The sequence below is a fragment of the Corvus moneduloides genome, chromosome 11, assembly GCF_009650955.1.
Source record: "Corvus moneduloides isolate bCorMon1 chromosome 11, bCorMon1.pri, whole genome shotgun sequence".
NCBI classification, from domain to species: domain Eukaryota; kingdom Metazoa; phylum Chordata; class Aves; order Passeriformes; family Corvidae; genus Corvus; species Corvus moneduloides.
The window spans coordinates 13,625,143-13,650,297 of record NC_045486.1 but is presented as its reverse complement, the minus strand read 5'-3'; the positions used below and the strand labels follow the sequence as shown (position 1 = coordinate 13,650,297).

Here is a 25,155-nt window from a genome sequence, read left to right as displayed (position 1 = left end):
GCAGAGGACGATGAACAAAACGAGCCAAGTAAGAGAGAATCGCTGAGGGGGAAAAAGTTGGTAACTCAGCAGATGTGAAATTAAAAAGACAGGATTAAGAAACAGGTAAAACTGTACTTACCCCAGTGCTAGTTCACAAAACAAACAAAACCAAACCAAAAAAAAGCCTGAAAGCCCAGGAATCATTAAGCTGAAGTGGGAGAGGATTGAGGTTTTTCTGATGCAAATTGAACTCCCACAGTCATTAAACCCATGTTTGTCCTCTCATTACAGTAATTACAGTGGCCAGATAAAAGCTAGGAGGACACTGATGGTGCTGCAGTAGCACAGAGCACCAAGTGAGATGAACAAATAACTGCTGTGCATGAAACCAAGCCTGGGTGTTCCCCAAGTACTTTGCAAACTATAAAAACCACAGACAAAGCAAGGTGTTAGCAAGTCCCTTGTGCATTAAGAGTTTATTTGATTTTTTGTAACGGAACTGCACCATTGGTTACTCTAATTGAGGTATTTAGCCAAAAATCCAGTATAGAGTCGTGAAAATAAGTACACTGCCTTAGAGCTATGTAAAAACATTGTACAAAATTTGTGTCAATGTCAAATAAATACATTAATTTTAATATTTATGTAAAGAAACGTGACTTGGATACTCTTACAGTTAAAAAAAGAAAACAACTGGCTCTTTCACATATTTTAGGCAAACATTCAGCTTTACATTAAACAGACCTCAAACTGAAGCCTAGGTAACAGGTCAGATACAAATGTAGAAACTTAAAAGTGCCAACGAACAAGATAATTCAAGTACAGTAAACGTTAAAAAATATATGCATTTATTTAAATTTTCAGATGGTTCCAACAGGGACAGGCCATCAGGAATTTAAATAGAACATGAAAACATCTGAGATAACAAGAAACATTTTGTTCCAGAATAAAATAGAAATCATTAATCCAACATTTTAGAAACAGGAAAGTCCACAGCAACTTAGAAAAAGAGACTTAAGAGTTCATTTCTTTTCTGAATATGGCCTGGAAGAATCACAGCAGCTATCCCAGCCACCAGGTGATAATGACTTTTCTGTATCCATGCTCTGAGTGTAAGCAGATAGAAAATAATTGCTCCCTTCTTGGTTTTGATTTGCAGGAGAAATTGGGTATGTTGTCCCCAGAAAAGTCTGATGAGTGAGTACATTAAAGTGGCTGAATTGATGGGACATGTTTAATTGTCTGCTATAAACCTGGAAGTTACTGAAAGGAGTTTGTTCAACTGCATTGTGTTTTTCTCCTTCAGCAGAGCATGTTGTAGAAACTGGAGTAATTGGCTGCTTCTCTTCCAAGTCAGTTTTGTAAGTCTTTTCCACAAGGCCAGTTTGTGCTTCAGGAGATAACTCTGTAACTGATAAGCAGCTTTCTTTAGCATCTACTCCATGTGGGCCCTTGGCCTCTGTCTGCAAAGCTTCCACATGAGTATCAAACTTAGAGGCATCACTGCAGATTTCTATTTTTGACAACTCATCCCCTGAATCCAGAGACATGTCCTCCTCATCCTTTTCATCCTTTTCTACAAGAACTACATTAAAAGAGAGAGAAAGACCTATTCTATTGAAATACAAACTTTGGTTAAAAAGGCCATACACTACTCACAGTGTTACACTTCAGGTCTGCCAGTCCAACAGCATTTAAGTCTTGGTCTTCTGCCACTCGTGTTCACTTACTCAACACACACACTTAACCCTCTGTGGGAGTGTCCAGTTACTCGGTGCTAAAAGCTTCTGCACACCATGTTCATATTTAGTGCTGGGAAATCCCAACTCCCAGCTCCAAAGGGGGCAATGTCAAAACAGCATCTAAAGTTACACAGCAGGTGAGTATTTGATCAGACAATTAAAGGAGTACAATTACTGACATCTCAGTACAGTTTATCTACTCTAAGTAGATAGAGATAAGTTTATCCTTTTCCTGAAAACATGCCCTGTCTAGTGCCTCAAATACCATCTTAGCCTGTACTTCTGTATTTAAGGTCTCTGGTGCTCCACCCCAGTTGCCTTTCCCCCATCATTTCAAATAGACAAAGAGTAGCTTGAGAGTTGGGTTTTCGTTGCCAGCTGTGTGTTCACTGACCAGAGTCAAGGCACACTGTCCCAGGACCTCCCCCCACACATGCAGTTTGGAAAGGAAAGCTTAAGTGTGTTTGACATTACCTGATTGTCTTTGGCCAGCACTGCAGGGAGGAAGGTGGTTCTGCTCAGTAACAGAGTTGTGATACCCAACAAGACTTCTGAAGTTACACATGAAGTCATCAACAGCAGCAACCACTATGCCATTATCAACATAAAATGCTCTCGAGTTGAGATTCTTTTCTAAGTACATAAAAGAAGGGTTTGTATTAATATTTAGCACCCATTATCAACAAAGGGGGAGAGGTGTTCCCAAATGTGGTGTTTACCTGTTAGGAAGACAACATGTCTCTGTTGTATGTTTTGAGCCTGAAGCCTGATGAGACAGTCCAGTTCTGGAGCATTTCGAGTTTGAGAATCACAGTTATGGTAAGACAGAATCTCAACCAAGTGCTTCTTTTGATAGGTGTTCAGAAGGGTGAGCAGGTTCAGGGCATTGGCATTCATCCTGCAGGGGGGGAAAGGTCACCATTAGAAACTATTTAAGGTCAGTCCAAATATCAAAAGACAAACATAAGAGTAACTTCTATTTAAGTGTATTTTGGAGGGCATAATGAATGCTGAAGCGTTTTAGCAGCTGGTATTGTAGAACCCTACTTACCTCCCCAGTTCCTTAAGTTTTTTTTGTATTTTGCAGTGGACTTTCCACTGCCATTTCCCATCTGGCGTATTGAGATCCTCCAGAAACTTCAGGAACTGTTTTAGTTTATCTGTTATAGAGATATTGAATAAAAGTTAAATTTTGTGGTATGCAGACTGAAAATACTGCTTCAGTATATACAAAAAGCTGTTTTCTTTTTCCATCACAGTACAGTCACGCAATTACAAACAGCAGCCACTCACTTCAAGTTTTCTTCCAAGCAGACTGGCCAACAACAGTATCATAAAACTGAGCTGCTGTTCTGTACCTCAGGTGCCCAGCAATGGTATTTAAAAGATGACCCCAGTCATACATGCTCTGCCTTGCTAAAATATTTTTTTAAATTGTAACTTCATCAACTATTCAATTTCAAATAAAGAAAATAGCATATTTGTGGATGGAGTAGTAAGGAATAAAAGGTTCCAGAGACATAACTACACAATGTGATACAAACTGAAGACAAAATCTCCCTGTTCATATATTGTTCAAGAAAGTCACTGAGCTGAGACAGAGACTGAATTAGCTGAAGTTCTCAAAGAACATCACAAAAATTGGAAGACCTGATCCTTTACTGTGGTGAGTTTGGGACCTCCCCAGGTACTGAAATATCAGGATTTGAGTTCTAAAGCTCCCAGAAGCATCACACCTACCTGTAGTGATGGACTCTGGGTTAAGGACAGATTCATCTGACACAAGAAAACCCCCAGAAACAAACAATTCATTGTAAGTGCGATTTTTCACATCATCCAAACTATCAACCCCTGCAAAGCTGACACAGGAGAGCCTCTTCAGAGTCACCAGGCCAGGGATCTGTTTAAAAACATTTGAAATCAGAGATGTAACCAGAGGTCACACAGAAAAAGGAACTACAGAACTCTCCTACCTACCAATGCCAGGCACCAAACTTCAAAACACATTTTCAAAAAATTAGTTTCTTGTCTTGCCTGGCAGGTGCTCTCTGGAGCATTACAGGAATAAGGTAAAGGCACACTGAGTACTTGGAGTAGTTTTACTCTCTGTCCAGCACAGGGTCTTAAGCCCCAGCTATCAGGAGTAGCTCAGGTCATCTGAGAGCTGCCTTCACCTGCTGTTAGAGCATCCCAGAAGCAGAACTACTTAGGCCTCTACAGCTCTGCAGCTACTAACAATAAATACGCACTAGCACATGCATGGAGGTGGAAGAAGTTACGGGTGAATGGTGGGACAAGACCATTTTTACCACAACCCTTTTGTTTCTTCAAACAGCAGCTGAACACAGGGCACTGTTCAATGCTGTGCTGGGAAGGAAGCAGAACTGCTCCAAATGAGCTCATCTCACTATTGGCAACAGCTCTCTGTAGCACACAGTTACTTACGTGGGACATACCTTATGGATGAGGTTGGCAATGTCTTCATTTTGGATAATGATCAACAGTTTATCTGAATCAGCTCTTCTTTTAAGGAACTGCTCTGGATGGCACTCTATATTCCCTAACTTTCTAAGATACTCCTGCCACCACAGAAAGAGGAGACAAGGAAAAAGTTAGTGAGTAGTTTGGTAAAAACAGTGCCCAGATGACACCCACAACAGGAAGGTTTTCCACATCAGTGAATCCCAGAGGGACTGGGCTTCTTTATCTCTCCCATACATTCATCAGAAGGATGCAGCAACACAGAGCAGCTGTTTCAGCAAGTCAGTCATTCCTATCAAATCACATACCCATGGCCAACTGACAGTATCAAACTGCCTGAGTTTTCAAGAAAAGCCAGAAGTTTTCAACTTTCATCTTACACATTTAACTACAGAAGAACAGTGATTTCTCTAAGTTCTCTCTACTATTAATTACAGGGGAAGGGAAAAAAACCCAAAGGCACATAGAGTGACTTTTCATACATTCTTTCTAAAATGGTAAGCTATCACATTTCTTCCCTTATTATCTTTTTTCTGTAAGGCCACCCCCTGGCAGGATCTTAAGAACCAACCTCCAGCCTGTTCTGTTTTCCAGCTCTAAGAAAAAGACTTACGTAAAAGCTAAATATAAGCAAGACTACCTCAAAAGCTCAAGGAAGAAATAGGACAGGACAGCCTACTTTTACAATTCACTTTCACAGTGAAAGTGAGTCCAGTTTCATACAAGTGGATTTGAAAGACACACTGTTCTGACACGAGAGAGAGGTTGAACTCAAACAGACTTACCTTGATTTCTCTGCAGAGAACACTTTCTTCCTCTTCATGAACATAAAATTGGACAATGTTTTTCTGTACATGTTTCATAATTTTGACCAAACTGTTAAAGTCTTCAGGTTTTAACTGACTTATAAAATCAGAAAAAGCTGGTTGAGTTGAAACATTTAAGTTTTCTGGGGATTTCTGAGTCTTTTCTGGTGGTTCCACGAGATCACCAGCAGAAGTCGTCTGATCCTCTGGTTTAGCATTCCCATGATCCGTTTTCTCCTTTCCTAGGGGGAGGCTTGCTGAAGGCTGCTCATGAGAGTGCAGCTCTTCCCCCAGGTTATTGCACAGTGGCTCTGGGAGCGGCGCCGTGTCGCTGTCCCTGCACACGGCCACCGTGTCGGGCACAGGCCTGGGAGCAGTGCTGCTCACCACCTCCAGTGCCTCAGGACTAGAATAGACTGGGGGAGTCTGCTTCATGCATGAAGAAGCCAAAATGACACTACTCAACTTTTCACTCAGGGTCTCTATATATTCTTGGACAGAAACCTCTGATGCCTGCAAACTGATGTGTTCAGAAAGTCTCATTATCCTCTCTTGGGCAGACAGGACTGGTGTGGACATGCCACTGACATAAGCAATGTTCTTTTGCTCCAAAATTTCTTGAATCTTTCTTGCAAAGAGCTTATATTCTTCTAACAGTGTTGTCTCTATTACTGCACTAATGGAATGCTTAGCTGTAAAAGGGTGATCTGTCAGCTCATACTGATCTTCAGGTTTCTCCACTTGTCCTGTGTAATGTCCATCTTCTGCTGTCCCCTTCTGTGTGTCTGAAAATGGAGAGCATGGAAACTGATAATCAGAATTCCTCTGTCGATTTACTACCCGGGGGTCATTGGGAAGTGCATCTGTTGGTGGCAAGTACTCCAGTGGCTCTTCTGGTGATTTCAGACCTGCAGAGGAAGAGTTCATCATCATCATCATCATCTCAAAAGTCACACACAACTGATACACTAAAACCTCCAAATCACAGCCCAAAACCAGCATTACTGTTATGTCTCTTCCACCAACCAACTTAAATCCAAAGACTCAAGTGTTACAGTCTGCTGAGGTACAGAAGCACAGTACATTTAACAGCTCCTGAAACAGTAAAACAACACAGTCCAAGTCTACTGAAAAAGCAGAATACAAGTCATTTTCCCAGAGATAACACAGGGTAAGCACAACATGATATGCCTCCATTACAAATTAAAAATTAAATTAGAAATCAAGCAGGGCAACATATTATTCAAGTATTTTCATTTGCTACTAGGTTAAAATCCTCACTTTGAAAAAGCTTATTTTGGACACAAATGACTTGGTGGAGTTGGACTGCAAGCTGCATCTGATCTTGCACCTGTGAACACAAGTTTTTTTGCTTAAAAGGGGAGGATATCAGTCTGATTGATTACTGGCACAGCTTCAGTGGTGCTGCAAGGACTGCTGAAAGCCCCTCATAACCCCAACTCACTTTCTTCACCATCCATATTCAAACCTATAGTTTTGTTTGTTTTTGAAGTGTTCACATTTCTAATTTGTGTCAATATGAAGCCAAACCAACATTCTCCACCAATATCTGTTTTCATCCAGCAGATTTCTGTATTAATCAAATACAAGAAACAACTGCATAGGCTACAGATGAGCTTGTGTACCAACATGTGATCCAAGAACAAATCTATGAAAGCTACACACCTTTAGAATAGGTTTTCATTCACTATTTGTAGGAATAGAGGAGTGAAAACCCATGTTACCTGTAATTGGAATAAGTTTCCAGTGCATTCCAACTTCCCCTACATTATTTGAGATGGGATGTTGCGTGTGATAGCCGTGTTCTATAGGTGCACTGGGACAGGCACCATAGTCTTCAAAGGTATTCCCAGTGCTTGCTTCCTAAAAAACAAACAAAATACCCATCTCAAAACAATACCTTGCTACTATTAAGCCTTTACATTCTGAGCAGTTGACAGAAAGAACACATCTGAGTTCACCAGCACACTGGCAATTCTGCCATCAATCAAGTCCAGTCAAACTTGGAAACGTTTCCATGAGGTACTTCCCTGGTCTGTCATGAAATAACTGAGGCAGTTATTTCCTGAGCACTGGCCTTACAGTATGGAAGCTGGGGGGGGGGGGAGGAAAGGAGAGGAGAACTGGCTGCTCCCTTGCTCTTTGCAGGCTGTTATATTGATACCCGACTAAAGCCATGAGATGTTGGCTTTGCTGAGGCACTGCCTGCAACTAGTATTGGTCTTAAGCCAATTTCATCTCACATTCCGTAGAAGCAGCACGGTGTGGATATTACAGGTAGGACAAACTCATTCCTGCTCTGTGACTTAGAAACTGGGCTTTGTGTGTCAGTACCAGTAACAGAGATCATGGAACAATCACTCTTGTAGGGTAATAAGCTGGAGCAAGCAGCTGGGGCACTGTGATCCCCAAGCACAAGGGTGATCTGCTAGTTGTGAGCTGACAGAACTCGTGTACACCACTGCACCAAGAAGGCACACAGAGAGCTGGGCATGCAGTGAAGTGCTCAGAATTCTTCAACTGCTCCTTTTTTATTACAGAAAGAACAGATATAAAGAACCAGGAGCACACGCTTAAGAGTGAAGAGAATTTCCATGTATGCTCCTACCAAACAGAAAAGCTTCACAGAAAAGTTAGTACTTATCTGTGTTTACCTCTGTAAAAAAGTAGAATTTTTTTTCATACTGTCTCACAATATTTATGAAAATAGTACTTTCACTGTCAGCATCTTAGCAGTTTCACTTACTTGCAAATGTAGTGTGTGCTCAAGGCCTGCTTCATTAGGTGGGAGCTGCAGACTGACATCGACAGGGTAGGGCAAGCACAGCACGCCAGCTTCCAGCACGGCCGGGCTCTGCGGGTCCGTGAAGGTAACACTGTCAGCCTGAGCAATGTTAGGAAGCTCGTGATCATCTCTGTCCTGAGCTGGAATGGATTCATATTCATATTTTTGTCTCATATCCTCTTCAATTTCCTCAGTGCCTATTGCTGAGGCTTGACTGACAAACTGTGCCAGGGCCGGGTCGCAGCGGTCAGCAGTGGCCAGCCTCTCCAGCAGCACTTTGAGGAACCCATGTGTGTTGGCAGCAGGGTCAGACACATCCACCTGCCTGAAGTCACTCTCGTGGCCACCATGCTCAGAATTCATTGAGAACACAGAGTGTGGTGAATCCAAGGTTCTGCCCCCTTAGAACAGGGCAAGGAGGGGAAAGGGAATCCATTACTAAGTCTTAAAATAAAAACAAAACCAGATCCCCCTGCAAACATGTGCCACGTACCCACAGTCTCACTCTTTAGCATTGGTTCATATGTATACATACACTTATTTTAACAAAAATGTAGACATGCATTCATCACATATTCTACATTAATAATCACTATTAAAAGACTTTTGAAGGTTCACAGAATTCCAAGCAGAAATCCCAACCATAAAGCCCACCCTTTGCCTCCTTCACCCCAACATGCCACTCAGTAGCTTTTGACCCTCTCAAGAGGACAACTAAGATCAGTCACTTCCTTCCAGTGATTCACACACACGAGAGTGACTGGTGCTTGATAGAAATCCCCTCTTCTTTGTGTCACCCTGCTCCCCAGTTTCCCCCTTCTGCAGGAGGCCTCTATCATTGCCTTGAGGAAAGGGTCAGGGAAACAGAAATCAAAGGGGTTTCTTCTGGCAGATCTTAAATCAGAAGATATCTGCGATTATTCTCTAGATAATTTCATGTGTAGAATAATTTAATCTTATTACTATTAGGTTGTTTCCTTTGTCCCACTACACACATTACTGGCTATTTCCAAACTTAACTATGCTTTTTCCCTTCAATCTAAACTTCTTAGGTATTATAGAAGGTTTTGGAGCCATAAAGAATTACAGCAAAGTCAAACTCTGCAGAAGACGTTACAATATCAAGTCTGCTGAGTGTTCTCTATTTGAAAGTCTTTGGATAGCTCCAAGGCAAGTAAACTCTTTGAAAGTCTGCCTTCTTTCCAAAGAGGCAGAACAAACACAACCTGCAGGACAATTCCAATTAACTTGTCTCCTAGAAAGAAGAAACCTGCAAAAAATAAACTATCTCTATGGATAGATCTCAGGCCAATGTTTAAATGAACCACCATGCATTAAACATCCACAGCATGCAAAAAATACTTAATCTATAATGATTAAATTATAAATATGCTTTGAATAACAATGTTTAAAGAAGAACTCTAAACAAATACTTTCTTACCTTCATACTGACAAATATTCTCTGAAGAGTCACTCATTTTTAGATATTTCTGTAAATTTTCAGGTTGGTTTTCCAGCTTTCTTTTCACACCACTTCTAATTCTGGGGTCTTCAGAATCAGAATCTCCACCTACATTTTTCTTCCTACACTGGATCAAATTAATAAGTTCTTGGAGTCTTTCAGTATCATCATCTCCAGGAGGAGGCAGTTTTTGTTTGGCAGCAGGGGCTTCATATTTGGAACGGATTCTTTTCCCACATTTTGCCTTGGCAAAGTCAGAGTAGTCTTCTGTAGCTTCGTAATCTGAGATGGGACTGAAGCGCTGAGGCTTCCGATTTCTGTCCAGCAGTTCCGTAGCTCTGGAAACGAGGAGCTGATAGGCCTCACAACCAAAAATATAGTTCTGTAAGCAGCTGTCAATGTGAGATTTGTATCTCGGGGCAGGATACAGAGATGTTTTGTCATCCAGCCGTGATGAGTACTCATATAATATAAATTCTCTACCAGTGCCACTGTAGAGTTTTTTAAAATATTCATTTATGTACTTTTCCACAACAGCATTGAAATCTGCACTACTGTCTTTACGGGACTGAATAAAAGCAAAATGTAGAGACTGAATCAGCTTTTTGAGTTCTGGAATGCTTTCCTTTCTTTCATCCAAAACCATGGTAGTTGAATTTTTCTGTGTTCCATATGGAACACTTTTTTGTGCTGCCATAGGAGGAAAGGGAACCCACAATTAAAATCAAACCATGAAGCTATAAATAAATGATGACTAGTTAGCAATATTCTGTGTTAATACATATTGGGTGAAACACAGTTTGGAATGACTGTGAAGAAATAATTCAGAAGCCAGGGAAGCCATATCAAGAAATTTCAACAAAGTTTTACTTTCTCAAACATGAACAAAGGAACCTACAATGTGTGATATTTTCTTTTGTGAAGAAACAAATATTTTAAAAGACCAACACCATGGCCGTAACCAATGCAAACTGTTACTCTAAGTCCATACTGACTGTGAGCAGTACAAAGTCTTCAACAGAATTTCATCTCTGTTTAAATAAACCTGTACACAACAGTGAACAAACCTACCTGAGTTAATTACATCTCTAGACTCTGGAAACAGAAACAATGCATGAAGCACACGGGACCATCCAGTTTGGTGGTCTAGAACACAAAAAAATAAAAACAGGTAAAAGGAGAGGACCACTACACTCCAAAAGACAATCCAGTACTCAAAAACCGACTCCCCTAAAAAAACCAAAACAACAAACCCAACTCAAACCCAAAAAACCCAGAGTATGCTTACCATAAGGGGACATCATTTGCCAAGGAGAAAGAAGAAAGAGAAATCCTCTGTCCACAAGTGGTTTTACAAGGACCTGTTTTCAAGCAAAAAGAGCAAACTGCTTCAAAGACATTTGCTCACTAGGAATACTCTTCCTGACTGTCAGATAATTCTGTCTTGGGCAGAGAAGTGCCCTGATACTTAAAAATATGCCAGCTAAAGAATTCCAGTGAGATTGTGGATCTTGTAGTATGCCTCAAATTACTAACTAGTAAAATTATTTTTAAAAACAGGAATAGTCAAATCTGTTGCACTCACAAGTTTCTCTTTCTCTAGTTTTTGAAGTAAACCCTCTAAGTGACTCCCAGAACGGGACTTCTCCACAACTTCATACAGGCTACAGTACATGCCATTCTTCAACACTGACACGATACAAGGGGAGAAAGAGAAAGTAAGAAAAAAAGAAACAAAATTGTAATTCAGAAAACTTGAAAATTCTAAATTTAAAGAAATTAAGCAAGAACTATTTACCTTCTTTTCCTCCTTGGTAAGTTTCTTTAAAGAACAATGCTGGTGAAAATTTTTTCTTCAACTGATCAATGCTGACAACTTTTTCAACCTCAAGCTTCTCAGGACTGGAGAAGAAGGTTGGGGGGAGATAAAAAAATAAAGACCTCTTTTTTTACCTTTTATATTCCTACCCTCGTTGACAAAATAAGAACTAGTAAATACATACTCTTAAGAATAATTTCTTTGGACTATCTCATGAGCCAGTGGTGTTTATTCCTGCACAGGAGTGTGTGTCACTTCAATGGAAAAAAAAAATCAACAAACCCACAAGCAACAAAACACCAAACAGCAAAGAGATGTTGACAGTTGTGTGCCCGAATTCAAGAAAGTTCTGGACATGCATGACTCAAGTCTTGTTTGACATATTTAAGGCACTTAGTCAGTATTTTAGGTTTTCATCTGAATATATCCAAGACTCAGCAGTCTCTACTCAAAAGAGTTTTAATAGAGCAATATTTTAAATGGTCTAAATGGTAATACTCACAGCTTGCATGGAAGGAAAGGTAGTGCTGCTGATTTTAGGGAAACGTGGCACACAAGTTTGCCTTTATTCCAAAGTTGTCCCCTCCACAATGTAATGTTAGATTTCTCTAAATTAAGATGGAGAAAGGAAGACTAAATTAAACCACTTGCCAGCTGGGACTGAAAGAAGAGGCTGCTGAATCTCCAAAACCAGTTTAGCAAAAATTTCATCCTAATACCAGACCAGACAACAACGTTAAAAGGTAACAGAAAGGATGTTATCAACCCTGTTATGTTTTTACCTGCTCTGAGCAGAGTAAGGGAGCTTGGTGTGTTACCTACACCTGTATGTATAAGCACACCCTAGATGCCAATATCAGAGGAATGATATCCTCTGTCCTTAACTGTCAACCACTTTCATACATTTAATTTTGCTTGAATTAGATTCAAAACAAAGCATGACAGAGGAAAATATTACTTGAAGTGCTATTGAACAGGAAATTCAGGAACTGAAGATCAGTTCTTACTACACTCTAAGTAGGAAAGGAGGGGGAAAAGGCTTTTGATTTTGTTCACTTGTGGTTCATTCTGATAACAGAAGATACACATGAAGGTGGTCTGTTTCATCATGCAGTATCAGGAACCAGCATGGTTCAGGACAGAATTCAGGTATACACACAGCATAACTAAACTGGTCAAACATAAAACTACAGGGGAAAGACATCAAAACCTTCCGTGTCTGTATCATAAAACCAAAATAATGGAATTCATTCTTACCTGTACTTCTATCTGTGTGGAAGGTGTTTGGTCTAAACAAAAGAAGACAGACAGAATGACTAGGTTGGAACAGACAATTCTGGCCACTGAATTTTACATTAAGGACACTTCATCAGTCTAACAAAACAGCAAGACTGGTAATTCCCTCTCTAACCTCAAGCTATGTTGCTGCAGCATCTTACACTATTTTAGATACCTTGATAACTGCTTTTAGCACTTCACAGTAGAGTCCCCACACCTGGACACCTTCCCATCAGCACAGGTATCCCACTGCATCTGTGATCAACTGGCCATCTACATATTCTCTCCACAAGCAGTAAGGCACCAGTGAAGGGTTCAGAGACACAATATACAGAATATTATTGTAGAGTACCAAGCAAGATAATGCCACAAACGTTTTTTACATCCACTAATTCCCTCAGTTAGGTAAAACCCCCCACTATTTGTGGATTCTACCTGGGCAGAAGGCAAGCAGGTGGGAAGAGCAGCAGAACTGCTTCCCACAGGGGCCACCCTGCTGCGTAAAACCAATCTTGCCACCTCTTGCTTTGCATTAGAAGTATTTATTAGGCTAAGTCCCTGTGACACATCCATTCATTTCAGCACTGTTCATTTAAATCAGTTCTAAGCTACTGCCAAGAGCTATGAATTCTTCATGCTATATGCAGCCTTTCCAAAACTCATTTCCTAGCTTACCTTGATGGGGGCACAAATTTTGGTCCTTGTACCATGTCACCTTTATAAGTAAATGAAACAACAGCATAAGGACAAACATGTCTTGGTCTTCGCCGGATCTCATCAAAGCCGTATTCATAAAAGTAGTACTGGGAAAAAGAAGTGACACCATGTTAAATCAGAAGCCTGGAGCAACAGTCAGTTTCTTTAAAAGCTGGTATTTAAAACAAGGAAGCTTTTAAATGCTCCTCTCGTATGTACAATAGAATACAATTAATTAGTTTTTTTACCTTCTCCCTCCTTTATCAATGACTTAGATGCAGACACTACTTCAGGAGCAAATCAAGAATGAGAAAATAATTTTGCTACATTTACTTGAAAGTATATTCTTGGTGAGAGAAGGGACAACTAATAAAAACAACAAAAACTTCAGATGAAAGTAAATATTGCAATGAGTTTTGCAGTCTATCCTTAATTCAGTCACAAAATTCTAATGTAAAATGTTAATTAAGGCAAGTTTGTAATGAGGAATGAAAAAATACATTCATTTTTTAGCCATCTGATTCAGTGTCCGGCCCAGTGATTTACAGAAGACCAAAGAAGTTGCTAATACTGAAGAGAATGCTTTCAAATAAGGATCTAAATAAGAAATCTACAGACTTGGTGGAATTATCTGACTGCAACAGATTACTGCAGTAAGAGATAGAACACCTGGAGGAACATAAATGCTTGGAATTGATTTCATTCTCTCCTCCCTCATCATCTCCAAACCTGAGAATCTGGAAAGGGGAATAAGGAAAAAAAAAAAAAGGAGAGAAAGAAAAATGCTATTCTTTCCCAGCCAACATTTTCCCTTTCAGGAGTCTCACTTAACAACCACAAACCAGTTAATACTTTTACACTTCAAACTCCCCACATTATGTCCTCTCTTCCAGCCTCCATTCCAGTCCCATGTACATTCCCCATTTATTTCCTATTCCACCTCCACCCTAATCTGAAGGAGACCTTTGCCTGAGGCTCAGGAACACACAATGGGAACAGGAGAGGCTGCCATGCTGTTCTGTGATTTCTAATGCAGGCACCAGTGGGCTGTTCACACACCCAGCTGCAGCTTTACAGGGAAGCCCAGGGTTTCTTGTAGTTCAGTGATTTTTCTCTCCATCATTTATGAAGTTTTTATGTAAGGAGGTAACAGTCTCAGCTTTACCTGAGTCAGTTCATAGGCTCGGTAAGCCAGCAAGGAGGTGACTTTATTTGCATTCTTTGAAACATGACACTCGTGCTTTGGAGTGGGATCCAACACACTCTTGACAGTTGATTCCATTGCTTTCATACCAATGTGGTCATATATGCTTTTCATTTTCCCCTGTAATAAAGCAGCAAAATTGTAAGCATGAGCTTTTTTCTGGACAATGGCAAATTGCTTCAAGTATCAAAGAAAGTAAGAGCAGAGAAAATAAAACAGGCCATTAAGAAAGCCACTTGTAGAAGCATATTATTTTCATACTTTCAAAGAAAACAATACGTTTTCACTTTTTAGAACAATTTATTATGTTTTAAGCTTAATATCAACACTGGATTTTAAATCTAGTAGAGTTCTAGTTTCTCTATAAGCAAATGATTGTGCAAATTAAAAGTAAGTTAGGTTAAAACCACCCGTGTGTTATCAGTAAACAATGTAATCTTTCAAGAATTGCAAGAAAAAATTACCTTTATTATTTTAAAAACAATCACATCTCCAGTTGCTCCAGATTCTAGAGGATTAGGCTGCAATAAATCAGCATACTTGGAGATATATACGCCTGAAAAGAGCATAAAAACAAACCAAATACATTATGCTGAATGTTAAAATATTATTAGAAGTTTAAAAAGCATTATATGGGATTAAAGCTCAATATACACAAAAGAATAAAGATACAATTGACACTCAAGTGCAAAGGTAAAATAATTTTGTGCTTTTCAGTACTTAATTATTTCACAGACTTAAAGGCCTCAAACACACACTGTCATTTGTTGGTCTGGCTGACTACCTCACATCAAAGAACTATAACTGAATTCAGATACTCTGAAAAACATCAATTTTGCTCAGGTTCCTCTCATTCCCAGTCTGTATTTAACTGCTCTAGCAAATTGCTCCAGACCCTCTACCAGCTAAACCAGTAAAAAATCAAATGCTCATAAAGCTTTTTTCTTCTCCACCTCGAACCTGTTCTGCTTTCAATATTTACATCACCTCTGTATCATGTTCCTCTTACACAGGATGACAAAATTAGTTCCTTATTTTCTATTTGAAAAGTTTTGCAAAAGGAACTTACTGTCTTTCACTCTCAAAACTCTTTAACACCTTGTGACTCTCGTAAGTCTCCAATCTATCTACGCTCTTCTTGGATTTGTGGATTCAAGAATTCTAGTTCTATCTACATCAAAACTGAGCTGAGCTACTGTGTCCATGAGGTATTTCTGAATACATACCTACAAAAAAACAGAGGCAGCCAGCCACACACTGCATGAGCTCTTTGGCCCCCCAGGTTTACTGGAAAGACATGGTACATGGGTTTGACTAAAGCCAAAATGAGAATTAAGTCTTCCTACTACTGAAAAACAGAGCTATGAAATAATGTTCTGATGTCTATTCCCTTTGCAAAAAACATCTTGCTGCGATATTGCTGCAGCCAGTGATAGAAAAAGGACTGAAAGTTCACACAATTGCATCACATTATTTGCCAACTGCTACTGAATAACACCAGCACTTATAATGAAGATAGTTACCCATGGAAGGGCTGCCGAGAATCGTGATTTTGGAGTGGCCAACCTGCAGCCCCTTTTCACATATACTCTGGATCTAAAGAGAACAGACAGTTTTTTCAAACAAGTCTATTAGGAAAGCCAGGATACGAACAGAACAAACAGTGAGAAATGAGAATCACAAAATTTAAATTGAGATTTAAAACAAAACCCCAACCCTTACAAACAGAGGCAACAGTAGACTGAATTCTCTATAAAACTGTTAAACTGTGGAAGTCAAACTCTGATATGGAGCAGCTACACAGACTCAACCTGTATCTTAAAAAACAACAGCCTCCCTATAACTTAAACACTGTTTATGAACATTACTTGCTTTTAATGCAGAAAATTTTATTATTTAAAACAGAAGTATTCCTGCCAAATGATTGCATGCTTAAGAAATCCTGGCTTAAAATAGCAGACAAAGCACAGAAATTCCCTTTCCATCACTTTGATTAGAAGTATATGATCAGAGACAGAGAGGACAATGTCCACTTTCTAATATTACAGGTTACCTTATTTATGCAAAAAAACAGAATAAACACCAAAGCCTAAATGCAATGAAAACACAAAATACTGCTCCTCAATTAAAAAAAAAAAAACCCAAACACAAACCCAATAAAAACTCACATGCCATCCAGAAAATCTATCCTTTTATTTATAAAACAGAACCTAAACCAGACAAGATACATGTAAAGGGAGTACCTTAAATATCAGGGAACAGAGGATTTAAATGGTGACATATTAGATCCCTTTCCCATCCTTCTACACCTTCCAGTGCTGAATTTTGCAAAAGTAACTTTTGCAAAAAGTTTGCAAAAAAGACAGTGTCAATAAAAACACTGAAAAAAACCAAAGTCCCAAAACCTCTTAATTGCTAAAGAAAGCATTTCCCCTGCAGTGTTTTGTTCCTCACCTGGCCCCGATCCACCATGAGGAATGCGTAGCTTTCCGAGAGCTCCTTCTCCATGCGCCCATCGAATTTCAGCTCTCTGCGTTTTTCTGTGAACTGTTCACACAGAAGGTTCTTAACACAGGCAGACACATTACTGCTGGCACAGTCAAGAGTCAATTCTATGTAAGCAGGTCCAAGTGTACAAAAATAACCAAAAGATAATCCAAATGAAATTACTGTATGCTACAATTAAATTTCAAAAACATTATACCTGTGGGAAATCTAATCAGCTTAATCTGCCCAAGTATTTGTTTTTTTAAGAAAAAGACACTCTTCAAACAAACCTGTGCAGTAACATTTTAGTTTGATCTTTGTAGCAGAACTGGATAGAACCATCCAGCCCAATGCCTTCCATATCATCTTTTAACTCCAGAAATAAGGCTTTTTCTCTTTTTAGGAGACAGATCTCTTACACTGTACTTACCTACTCTCTGTACTTTTGCACATGCACCTCGCTGCTGCTGAGGTGGTTTTTACGAATATTTCTCAGCTGTGACCACGAATAGTTAATGTAACAGTAGCAGAAAATGCTACAGTTTACTTTATAAATTCAAGATGATAATCACAGGGAACAAATTATATATTCAATTACTTCATATGTGAAGCTTTTTGGCACTGGGAATGAAAACTTCATTTCAGAGTGATGAGAGCAAGCCAAGGCTGGATTTAAGAGACACCACATAAGGCACAACAGAAGGACTTCAACCAAGGTGCTCCACTTACTAGTTCAGTAATCAACTTCAGTTAAAGTACTTCTTGGAAAACAAAAAAACTACAGAGACTATGGAAACTTATATCAGACATGTATTTTAATCTTAATTTTCACGGGAAACATCAGCCTTGCAAAGAAGACATTAAACCATCTTTCCAGCTTATTCAAATACATAAAAATTGAGAAACTTTTTGAAAGCTAAAAATACATAGAATTAAGTGGTGCCAAATACAATTTTTCTTTTAGTCTCTTTGGAGTACCTGGCAGGCAAGAGTTTACAACTATGCAGTAATAAACCTGCCTGAAAAATAGCTGTTTACATTTCTGGGGATGTGAGTTTGCAATTAAGTACCAATCACATAACTGAAAATAATCCCCAGGTCTCTGCCTCTAGACTGAGAAGAAGCACTGTCATTTGATTGACACCTTACTGAGAAGCAGAAGCCACAAATATACTCACTTCCTTTTCCAACAGTTCACTATGAACTAAGCTGGCTCTCTCGTATGTAAAATTGGACACTGAACTTTGATCCAAGTAGGAAGAATGCAGGATCTTCAAAATATCCTCAAATTCTCGAGAACTTAGAGGTACTGGCTGAAAGAGTGCTATAAAAGAGAAAAAAATAAAATAATTAGCACCAATATACACGTGAAAACATCCAAAATTTTCTAGTTCACTGAGTTTATGCATGAAGACAAATGGTTTGTGATTCAATTTCAAATACTAAACACCTAAAATTCTTCAAAAATATGAACTTTAGAAAGTTTATCTTAAAATTTCCTAGAATGATAGCACCTTACAAAAAAATCACATTTATGTTTTTTTAATATTACTCTTGAGCAGCTACTAGTTCTCAAAAGTTTGTAAGGCAAGCACATCAAGTCCGAATTTACCCCTTGAAAAACATCTAATATGTACTGCAAAACACTGTAATTAAACTTCCAGAACTGTAATTAACTAATTAACTCTTTTAAATTAAGAAGCAGGAACAAATTGTTCTAATAAAAACCTCAACAAGAGTTTCATAGCTTGGCCTCGCTTCAGAACTATTACAGGGGTTTTTGTGTTTGTTTGCTAATGGCAATTAAACTAAATATGAAGAAATTCAACACTGTTTGAAGAAGACAAATAGGCTCCTATTATTAAAAAACCCCACTGCCTGTGTTCATGTTTGATGATGTTATCCCCTACTACAAGTGCTTTAAAAGGAAAGCCTTTTACATGCTGTTGTACAAGTTCCCTCCTGGGCAAACTTTTGCCTGAGTTCCCACCCCAGCTTCTTATCTGTGTTTGGGTGCCAAGGTGACAAACAGATCAGAGGAGCAACCCCAGAAGGAGTGTCAGAGAATGGCAGTGCAGATTTTGAGAGTAGTGGTTAGGAAAATAACACCTCTGGGGGGACTGAACTAGCACAACACAGTAAGTGGTTTTTCTCCTCAGAATAACTTCCAAAACACAAACCAAAAGTGCAGGATTTTTACTGTAGTTACAACAGTTAGGAAAAACAACAATAGTACTAGTCTCACCAAAAAACCCAAATTACCATTATTCTAACAACAAATTAAATTTAATTACATCTTCAGAGTATATTCTCCAATTTCATTAAATAATATGTTAGTAGACTTAGACAGCAATCTTTCCCTCATCTGCAGAAAAGATTTACTGCATAAGCCTCAATATAAAACAAATGTTCCTAAAGAAAACTGAACTGTTCTGTGTTATTTAGTAAGAGCTGCACACTTTAGAATGCAACACCACATCTGCAAACTCAAGCAGTGATTCCAACACCAGCAACAATGAGCAAGTGATTTTTTAAGAGCAGAAGTTATGAAAGTGATTTAGAAACCATACTTATGTAACATCCTTTTTAGTAACTATGCCTACATTCTTGAAAAGCTGACAGCAACATGGGAGGAGACAGAACTGAGAGTGAATGGAATTCTCAACTTAGTATTACTGGGATTGAATGCTCTTGTACTGAAGAGAGAAACACTTATTAAGAGAACAGAAAACAAGCCTGCTGCAGGCGGACATGCCCTGGGAAAGCACGCCCTGTTCCACCCCAGCCCCAAACACCTCTTGGGCACTACAACACCAAGGTTTAATAACTCACTGTCAGAAAGATGTGGGGTTCATATGCTGCCAGCTCCTCAAAAAGGACCAGTTAAGGCAGAGGGTTATCTGTGCCAGCTGCTTGACCGAATTTCCTGGTTTTTTACCAGTTTTTACTGTACCCTTATCCCTTCTCCCTCCTTCCCCCAGGACATATGCTCAGTAAAAATCAGCCTCTCACTTCCACCTGGAGCCTAAACAAGGGGGAAACCACTGCAGGGTGAGCTAGAAAGAGCCACGACAAACCATACACAATGTCTCACCTACTTTCCCAGATGCAGATCTAGGAAGAGGCACATTATTACACGAATTAAGATCCTGTCACACGTGCAAATATTGTCATCCATGTTCCTATTTGTGTTTAAACATCTCCAGCTTTGTGGAAAGCTCTGAGGAGTGAGCAGAGACCGACTTGCCCAAAACCAGCAAGTCCCCCTATCCTCCTGCTAGGGAGAACCTGCATAAACTACTACACACTTAGTTCTAAACACACTCATGGAAAAGCCCTACCTAGTCCTTTAACTATGGAATACAGAAATTAAAGAAATTTTTTTAAAGGTTGTTACAGTTTTTTCTTCCAGAACATGAGGTACTGCAGACTTCCATGTTCTAAACCAAAACATGAAACACTACCCCAGTGAGGTGAGTAGCCAGGCAATACTTTTCAGTTTGTTACTTCAGCTGTGGTGTTCAAGGAGAGCGATGGTCTAAAACATTCATGTTACCATAGCAGGGCCTGTACCTCACTTCAAGGAAGGCAATCAGAAACAAGACAAAACTAAAATAAAACTGAGAAGTACTAAACTAGACCTTGCACAGCAGTCACCAAAGTGTGCTCCCAGGCAAACCACGAAATTACTGAGCTCATCTCCAGTTCTACATCACTTCAAAGACCAGGAGTGTGCACATTCATATCTTCCAGGCTTGCTGTACAAAGCTGATGGGGGTATGCTGCACCTTTACTGACCTGTGTTAATTAAGCAGTAATTAAAGTAAGGACTAACCTGCAGCATCCTTACAACATAAATCAATCATTGTAAGGTTTGCTGGCTTGTTCTGCATAGGTAAAAATACGTAAATAAATACTGGGTTTGTTCAGCTTCTAGCCAGGGCATTGGAACATATGTTAATTATTTTTAGGTGGAAATTGAATTTAGCTAGTAAGTACTACTCAAGGGACTGGACATTTGGATGTATGTCATGCCTGAGAGATTCTACTTTTCTTTCACAGCTGTCTGATGTTTCGACTTCAGAAAAGTGAGACTGGAGTTAGTGGGTTTGGTTGCTTTAAGTCAGAATGTGAAGATAGAGCTATCCTGCTTGAGAAATCCTGAACAAACTTTTAAGTGAAGATAAGGACAGGACTGATTTTCTAATCAGCTAACTTGGCAGAATGCTAGCACTCTTCACTCAGAAGTGCTCCTGCTACAAAAGCTCCATTGAGAAGCACCCTTTTAAGTCTTCATTTTTTTCAGTCCTCATTTTTTAAGATTAAGACCAAAAATCTGTGGTATTAATGAACCGTAACATTTTTACTTTTATGATTTTTTCAGCCTGAATGTCTTTTGCTCTCAAAAGGCCTAAACAGTTACAAAGTTCAAGGACTGAGAGAGTTCCCCACTTAGAAATATCGTGTAGCAAACAGAAGATGCACACCTCTACCAAAGAAAAGGAAAATCAGAAGACAAAAGACAAGGCAAAAAGGTGAAGCAGAAAATGGACAACCTGGACCTTTGTGCACATATTACTGAGAGTTTCATGGGTAAAAGCAAGACCCTTTTCCCCCACTCAGCCTGAGAAACAGCAGTCATTTGCTACTTTGATAAGACTCCAGAAATAAACATCCAGCTTTAATCAACAAGCAATCCCTTAAAGGCACTGACTGCGATGTCAGCATCATTTGTGGAATTATCTTTTGGTAAGGGGATCACTCATATAGCTCAGCAAGTGAAAAGTGCCCTTACAGTGCTTTAGCCTTAAAATTTGCTTTTCTAATCATATCAAGGATCTCTCAAGTTTCAAGCAAACTTGGAAACCCCTGAAGATCTGAGAACTGAATTAGAAGAGGCCAGGACAAGCCTGAAGATAAATGATAGATAAGCTGCTCAAGAGAGCATAACACCATTGCTAAACTCTATGTACCAAGAAAACAAACCTTCCAAGGCTTCTAAGGAGAAAGACAAATGCAGGCACACCTTAAAAAAATAATGTTGCAGCCAACCTTTCTTTCACTTGCTTCCTGAATTCCTATGCTAGGAAAAAGAATGAGGAAATCAGAAGTATTCTCTGTGCCAAATGATCACAGCTGTCTTTAAGAGATATCTTTCCTCTGGATGCATTTCTCCAGATTAATAAGGATTTCTGTTGACTTTCAGTCCGTACTTAAGTCTCCAGGAGGGCAGATAAACTCCAAAGAAGATAAATAAACAGCTAAAGCCTAAATTTTCTCTTACACTTCTGCTTTCCAGATTCAATTTTTAATCGCTTCACTACCAAAAACTGTTCCTGAAACACATTTCCATGTTTAAAAAAATCAAAAACCTACCAAAAAAAACCCTCCAAAGAGACCCACACACTTCTGACAAATCCTGTACGTACTTTGTGCATAGCAGCTAAGCCTTCACAATCAAGGCAGCAGTTATCTCTCAGGATGGTACGTCCAGGAAAGAAATGGTGGTTTAAAAAGCAAAACAAGGACAATTCCAAGACAAGGAATGATGAAGGAAGCTTCCATGTGTATTGCTTTGTGCTGGGCTTTAGAATCAAGCCAACAGAGCTCTTTTGAGAGGGACTTGTGACATTCAGATTATTTTGCAATTTAAGATGTACTTATGCACTAGCAATAAGGATGCCATAAGCATGTGCCACTACAGCATCAGATGATCCATGCAGCGCTGATCTTCCAGGTCAGTTCCAGAACTGACTGAATGGCATCATTTTTCAAATGACAATACAAATCCCAATAGCAATTTGGTTGTCCTCAAACAGCACGTTTGGCAGTCCATGATACGAAACCAATGCTCAGCACCTATAAGCCCACAAGCACCATGAGCTGAACGGAGCAGGGTCCACTTTGAGAGCTTCGGAAGCTCTAAGTCATCAGAATGATTAAAATGCCTGAGAACTTTTCTGCAGGCTGAGAAAGGGAAAAAAGGTGAGAATGGGTCAAACGACCTTGATATGAGTAAGTCAGTTTTTGAAGAATGGCTTCCTCTTCTACCCTAGAGGGCACAGAAGCCTGAGGTGTGAACTACACAACCTAAAACTTTTTGCACACTGCAGATGGCTCTGCATAGGCAAATGATGAATCAAAATGATCTGAAAAGGTATTCTGCAGGTTTTCATTCACATTGGAACCAAACGCTAAAGAGGAACTTCAAATATCGTTGGTTAAGTACTAAGTATTTCTGAAATACATTTAAAGGTATTCACATGTAATCACACTTGGGTGTGTCATACAAGACACTTCAGTTGTTCATGAGGCACCACGTTATATCCAGGTATTTTTCAGTCAGATGAATTATAAAAGGCTTTTTTTCCTCCAAATCAACCCAGTTCTTTCTACAATGAATCTCTGCCAGACTTCTATCACCCCACGGTGGGGTGGCAATGGGAAAGAAGGGAAGAAAAAGGAGTCATTACTGCCAAAAGGAATTATTCCATTACTGGAGAGAAAAGACTGGATAATGAAATAAACCTACCTTCATCTCTTCCTTACAGAAGAAAGTATTTCAAGAAGTTAAGATGTTACACTCTTCTCTGAAGAACAAGAAGCCTATTCAAACAAGTATTTCTATGATATGGACTAAATTACTGACTCCATATTGCAAAAGAGCAAGAACTGAAATAAGTTTCAGGAAGGAAATCAGACATGTCTTCAACTCCACTTAACAAAAATAAAGTTAAGCAGAAACCAGTGGAGTCTTGTGAAAAGCAAGAAATACCACAGGCTTTTAGAGGAAGAGTTACTCAGAAACAAAAAAAACCCAAACCCTGGACACTTGGAAGCAGAACGCTTCCAAGGTGAGGCACAAAAACGTGGGATGCTCCCTTCCTCCCTGCAAAGAACTTTCACAAGATAAGAACAGTCTTCTGCGTATCATCAATGAAGGACAACTCTGCTCAGTGTTTGTTTAGTCTGTCCTAACCAGGATTACACCCCTCTCCTACAGGGAGGAGGTCAGGGAGAAGAGAAAAGCGAACCATCTTCTCTGATGTCGGTGTCCCAAAGAACCATCTTCTCCACATGCGAACGCACCTCCAGAAGCAGAGCCGAGATCAACTCAAGCCCACCCTGATCGCATCCAGCTTCTCCTCCTTTTAAAGCAAAAGTCTGAAATTCAAGCCGAGTTTTTGCTTTGTTTTTTTCATCCTTGTGATAAAATAAAAGTGAGAAAGAAAAGAGGAGGGGTAGGAAAAGAATGTAAAAGCCTGACACTAAAATCAGCTCCCCAGCAGCCTCGCGAGTGCGAGCCAGCAGAGCCTCCTCCACACCGCAGGGTTTGCATGCAGCCGTGTGAGGTGTCTGAGAGCTGCCTGATGAATCGGATGGAGAAGGGAGCGAGGGAGAAAAGGGAGGGGAAGGGAAGGAACAACCTTTCTTTTCTCTGCTCTTCCTGGGGATCTGAAAGTTCCTCCTAACAGGCTGCTGGTCTTCTGGAGGCTTAGGCAGAGGGGGCGGCCCCCCGAGCATACCGCTGGGCGGCTGCTGCTGTTCATTTGCCGTCGAGATGCTGCTCCTGCGCTGGCTGCTGCTGATGCTGAGGTTTGTGGGGACCTTGTCCTCTGCAGCAGCAGCAGCCACCAGCAGCGCCTCCCCAGCGCTACCGCTCTCAGAGCGTCCGCCATTTTGTGTGGTGTCCTCAGCGGCTCCTGCTCTGTTACTCTCCACTCCGAGGACGCCCGCGCTGGTCTTCTCCGTCCGCTGATGCTGCTCCAGCTCCATCTCGCCGCCACTGCGGATCACGGCATCCGCCATTCCCTCCGGAGAAGCGAGCCAGCGAGCCCGGCAGCCCGCGCCTTCTCTTCTCCCCAGCACAGCGCCCCTGCCCAGCGCCAGCAGCGCCCGCGCCGCCCAGGGCCCCCCCTCCGCCCGCCTCACGGCAGCCCCCGGGCCGCCCCCGCCCCACCACACAACATGGCGGCGGCACGGGGGGCGGGACTGCGGCCAGCCCGGCCCAGCCAATCCGCTCGCGGAACACGTTATAAATAGGGGCGCGGCCGGGGCGCGGGCAGTGCTCACGCGATGGGGCGGGGGGGTCGCTCCGCATCCGCTGCCCCCGCCCACAGACACCGCTCGGGACCCGTTCGGAACGTCCCGCTCCCGCCTACGGGCACCGCTCGGGACCCGCTCGGAACGTCCCGCTTCCACCAACCGGCACCGCTCGGGACCCGCCGCCCTCCCGCCAAGCGGCGGCGCCTCCTTCGGGGCGGGAGCGAGGGGTAGCGCGGGGGCAGCGGGGCCGGGGCGCTGTCCTGAGGGGACGCCGCGCTCCCGGGAAGGCCGCAGCCGGCACAAGGCGCCTGCCCCGCAGCTGAGGCACGACGCACGGGAACGGGCT

General features: G+C 40.8%; 1 protein-coding gene across 4 annotated transcripts; it reads right to left on the bottom strand.

Annotated features, from left to right (window-relative positions):
* Window positions 1-439: 439 nt before the first annotated feature.
* On the bottom strand, window positions 440-24,672 carry TASOR (transcription activation suppressor). 4 transcript variants are annotated; one of them, XR_004242260.1, is made up of 24 exons: window positions 24,191-24,672; window positions 17,942-18,087; window positions 16,731-16,823; window positions 15,800-15,872; window positions 14,741-14,832; window positions 14,238-14,396; window positions 13,052-13,179; window positions 12,356-12,387; window positions 11,601-11,706; window positions 11,078-11,181; window positions 10,865-10,968; window positions 10,568-10,640; window positions 10,351-10,425; window positions 9,259-9,969; window positions 7,779-8,218; window positions 6,757-6,895; window positions 4,991-5,919; window positions 4,181-4,303; window positions 3,465-3,624; window positions 2,776-2,884; window positions 2,444-2,622; window positions 2,199-2,357; window positions 1,642-1,844; window positions 1,302-1,393 (listed from the first exon to the last, which is right to left on the bottom strand). XR_004242260.1 is itself a non-coding variant. In XM_032120306.1 (23 exons), the coding sequence occupies exons 1-23, from the start codon at window positions 24,570-24,572 to the stop codon at window positions 1,005-1,007; spliced, it is 5,079 nt and encodes a 1,692-aa protein (XP_031976197.1). In that variant the 5' UTR covers window positions 24,573-24,672; the 3' UTR covers window positions 440-1,004. The 4 variants fall into 4 exon arrangements, 3 of the variants coding, with proteins under 3 accessions (XP_031976197.1, XP_031976198.1, XP_031976199.1); XM_032120306.1 differs by lacking the exon at window positions 1,642-1,844 and having other exon boundaries at window positions 440-1,567; XM_032120307.1 differs by lacking the exon at window positions 1,642-1,844 and having other exon boundaries at window positions 440-1,393.
* Between the last annotated feature and the right edge of the window lie 483 nt (window positions 24,673-25,155).

Excerpts from the sequence above, each read along its gene's own strand:
- TASOR (XM_032120306.1), bottom strand. The coding sequence starts at position 24,572 with ATGGCGGATGCCGTGATCCGCAGTGGCGGCGAGATGGAGCTGGAGCAG. Across the intron at positions 15,873-16,730 it reads TCATGGTGGATCGGGGCCAG|ATCCAGAGTATATGTGAAAA; the intron begins GTGAGGAACAAA and ends TGTTCTCTTTAG. Across the intron at positions 6,896-7,778 it reads AGCACACACTACATTTGCAA|GAAGCAAGCACTGGGAATAC; the intron begins GTAAGTGAAACT and ends TTTGTTTTTTAG.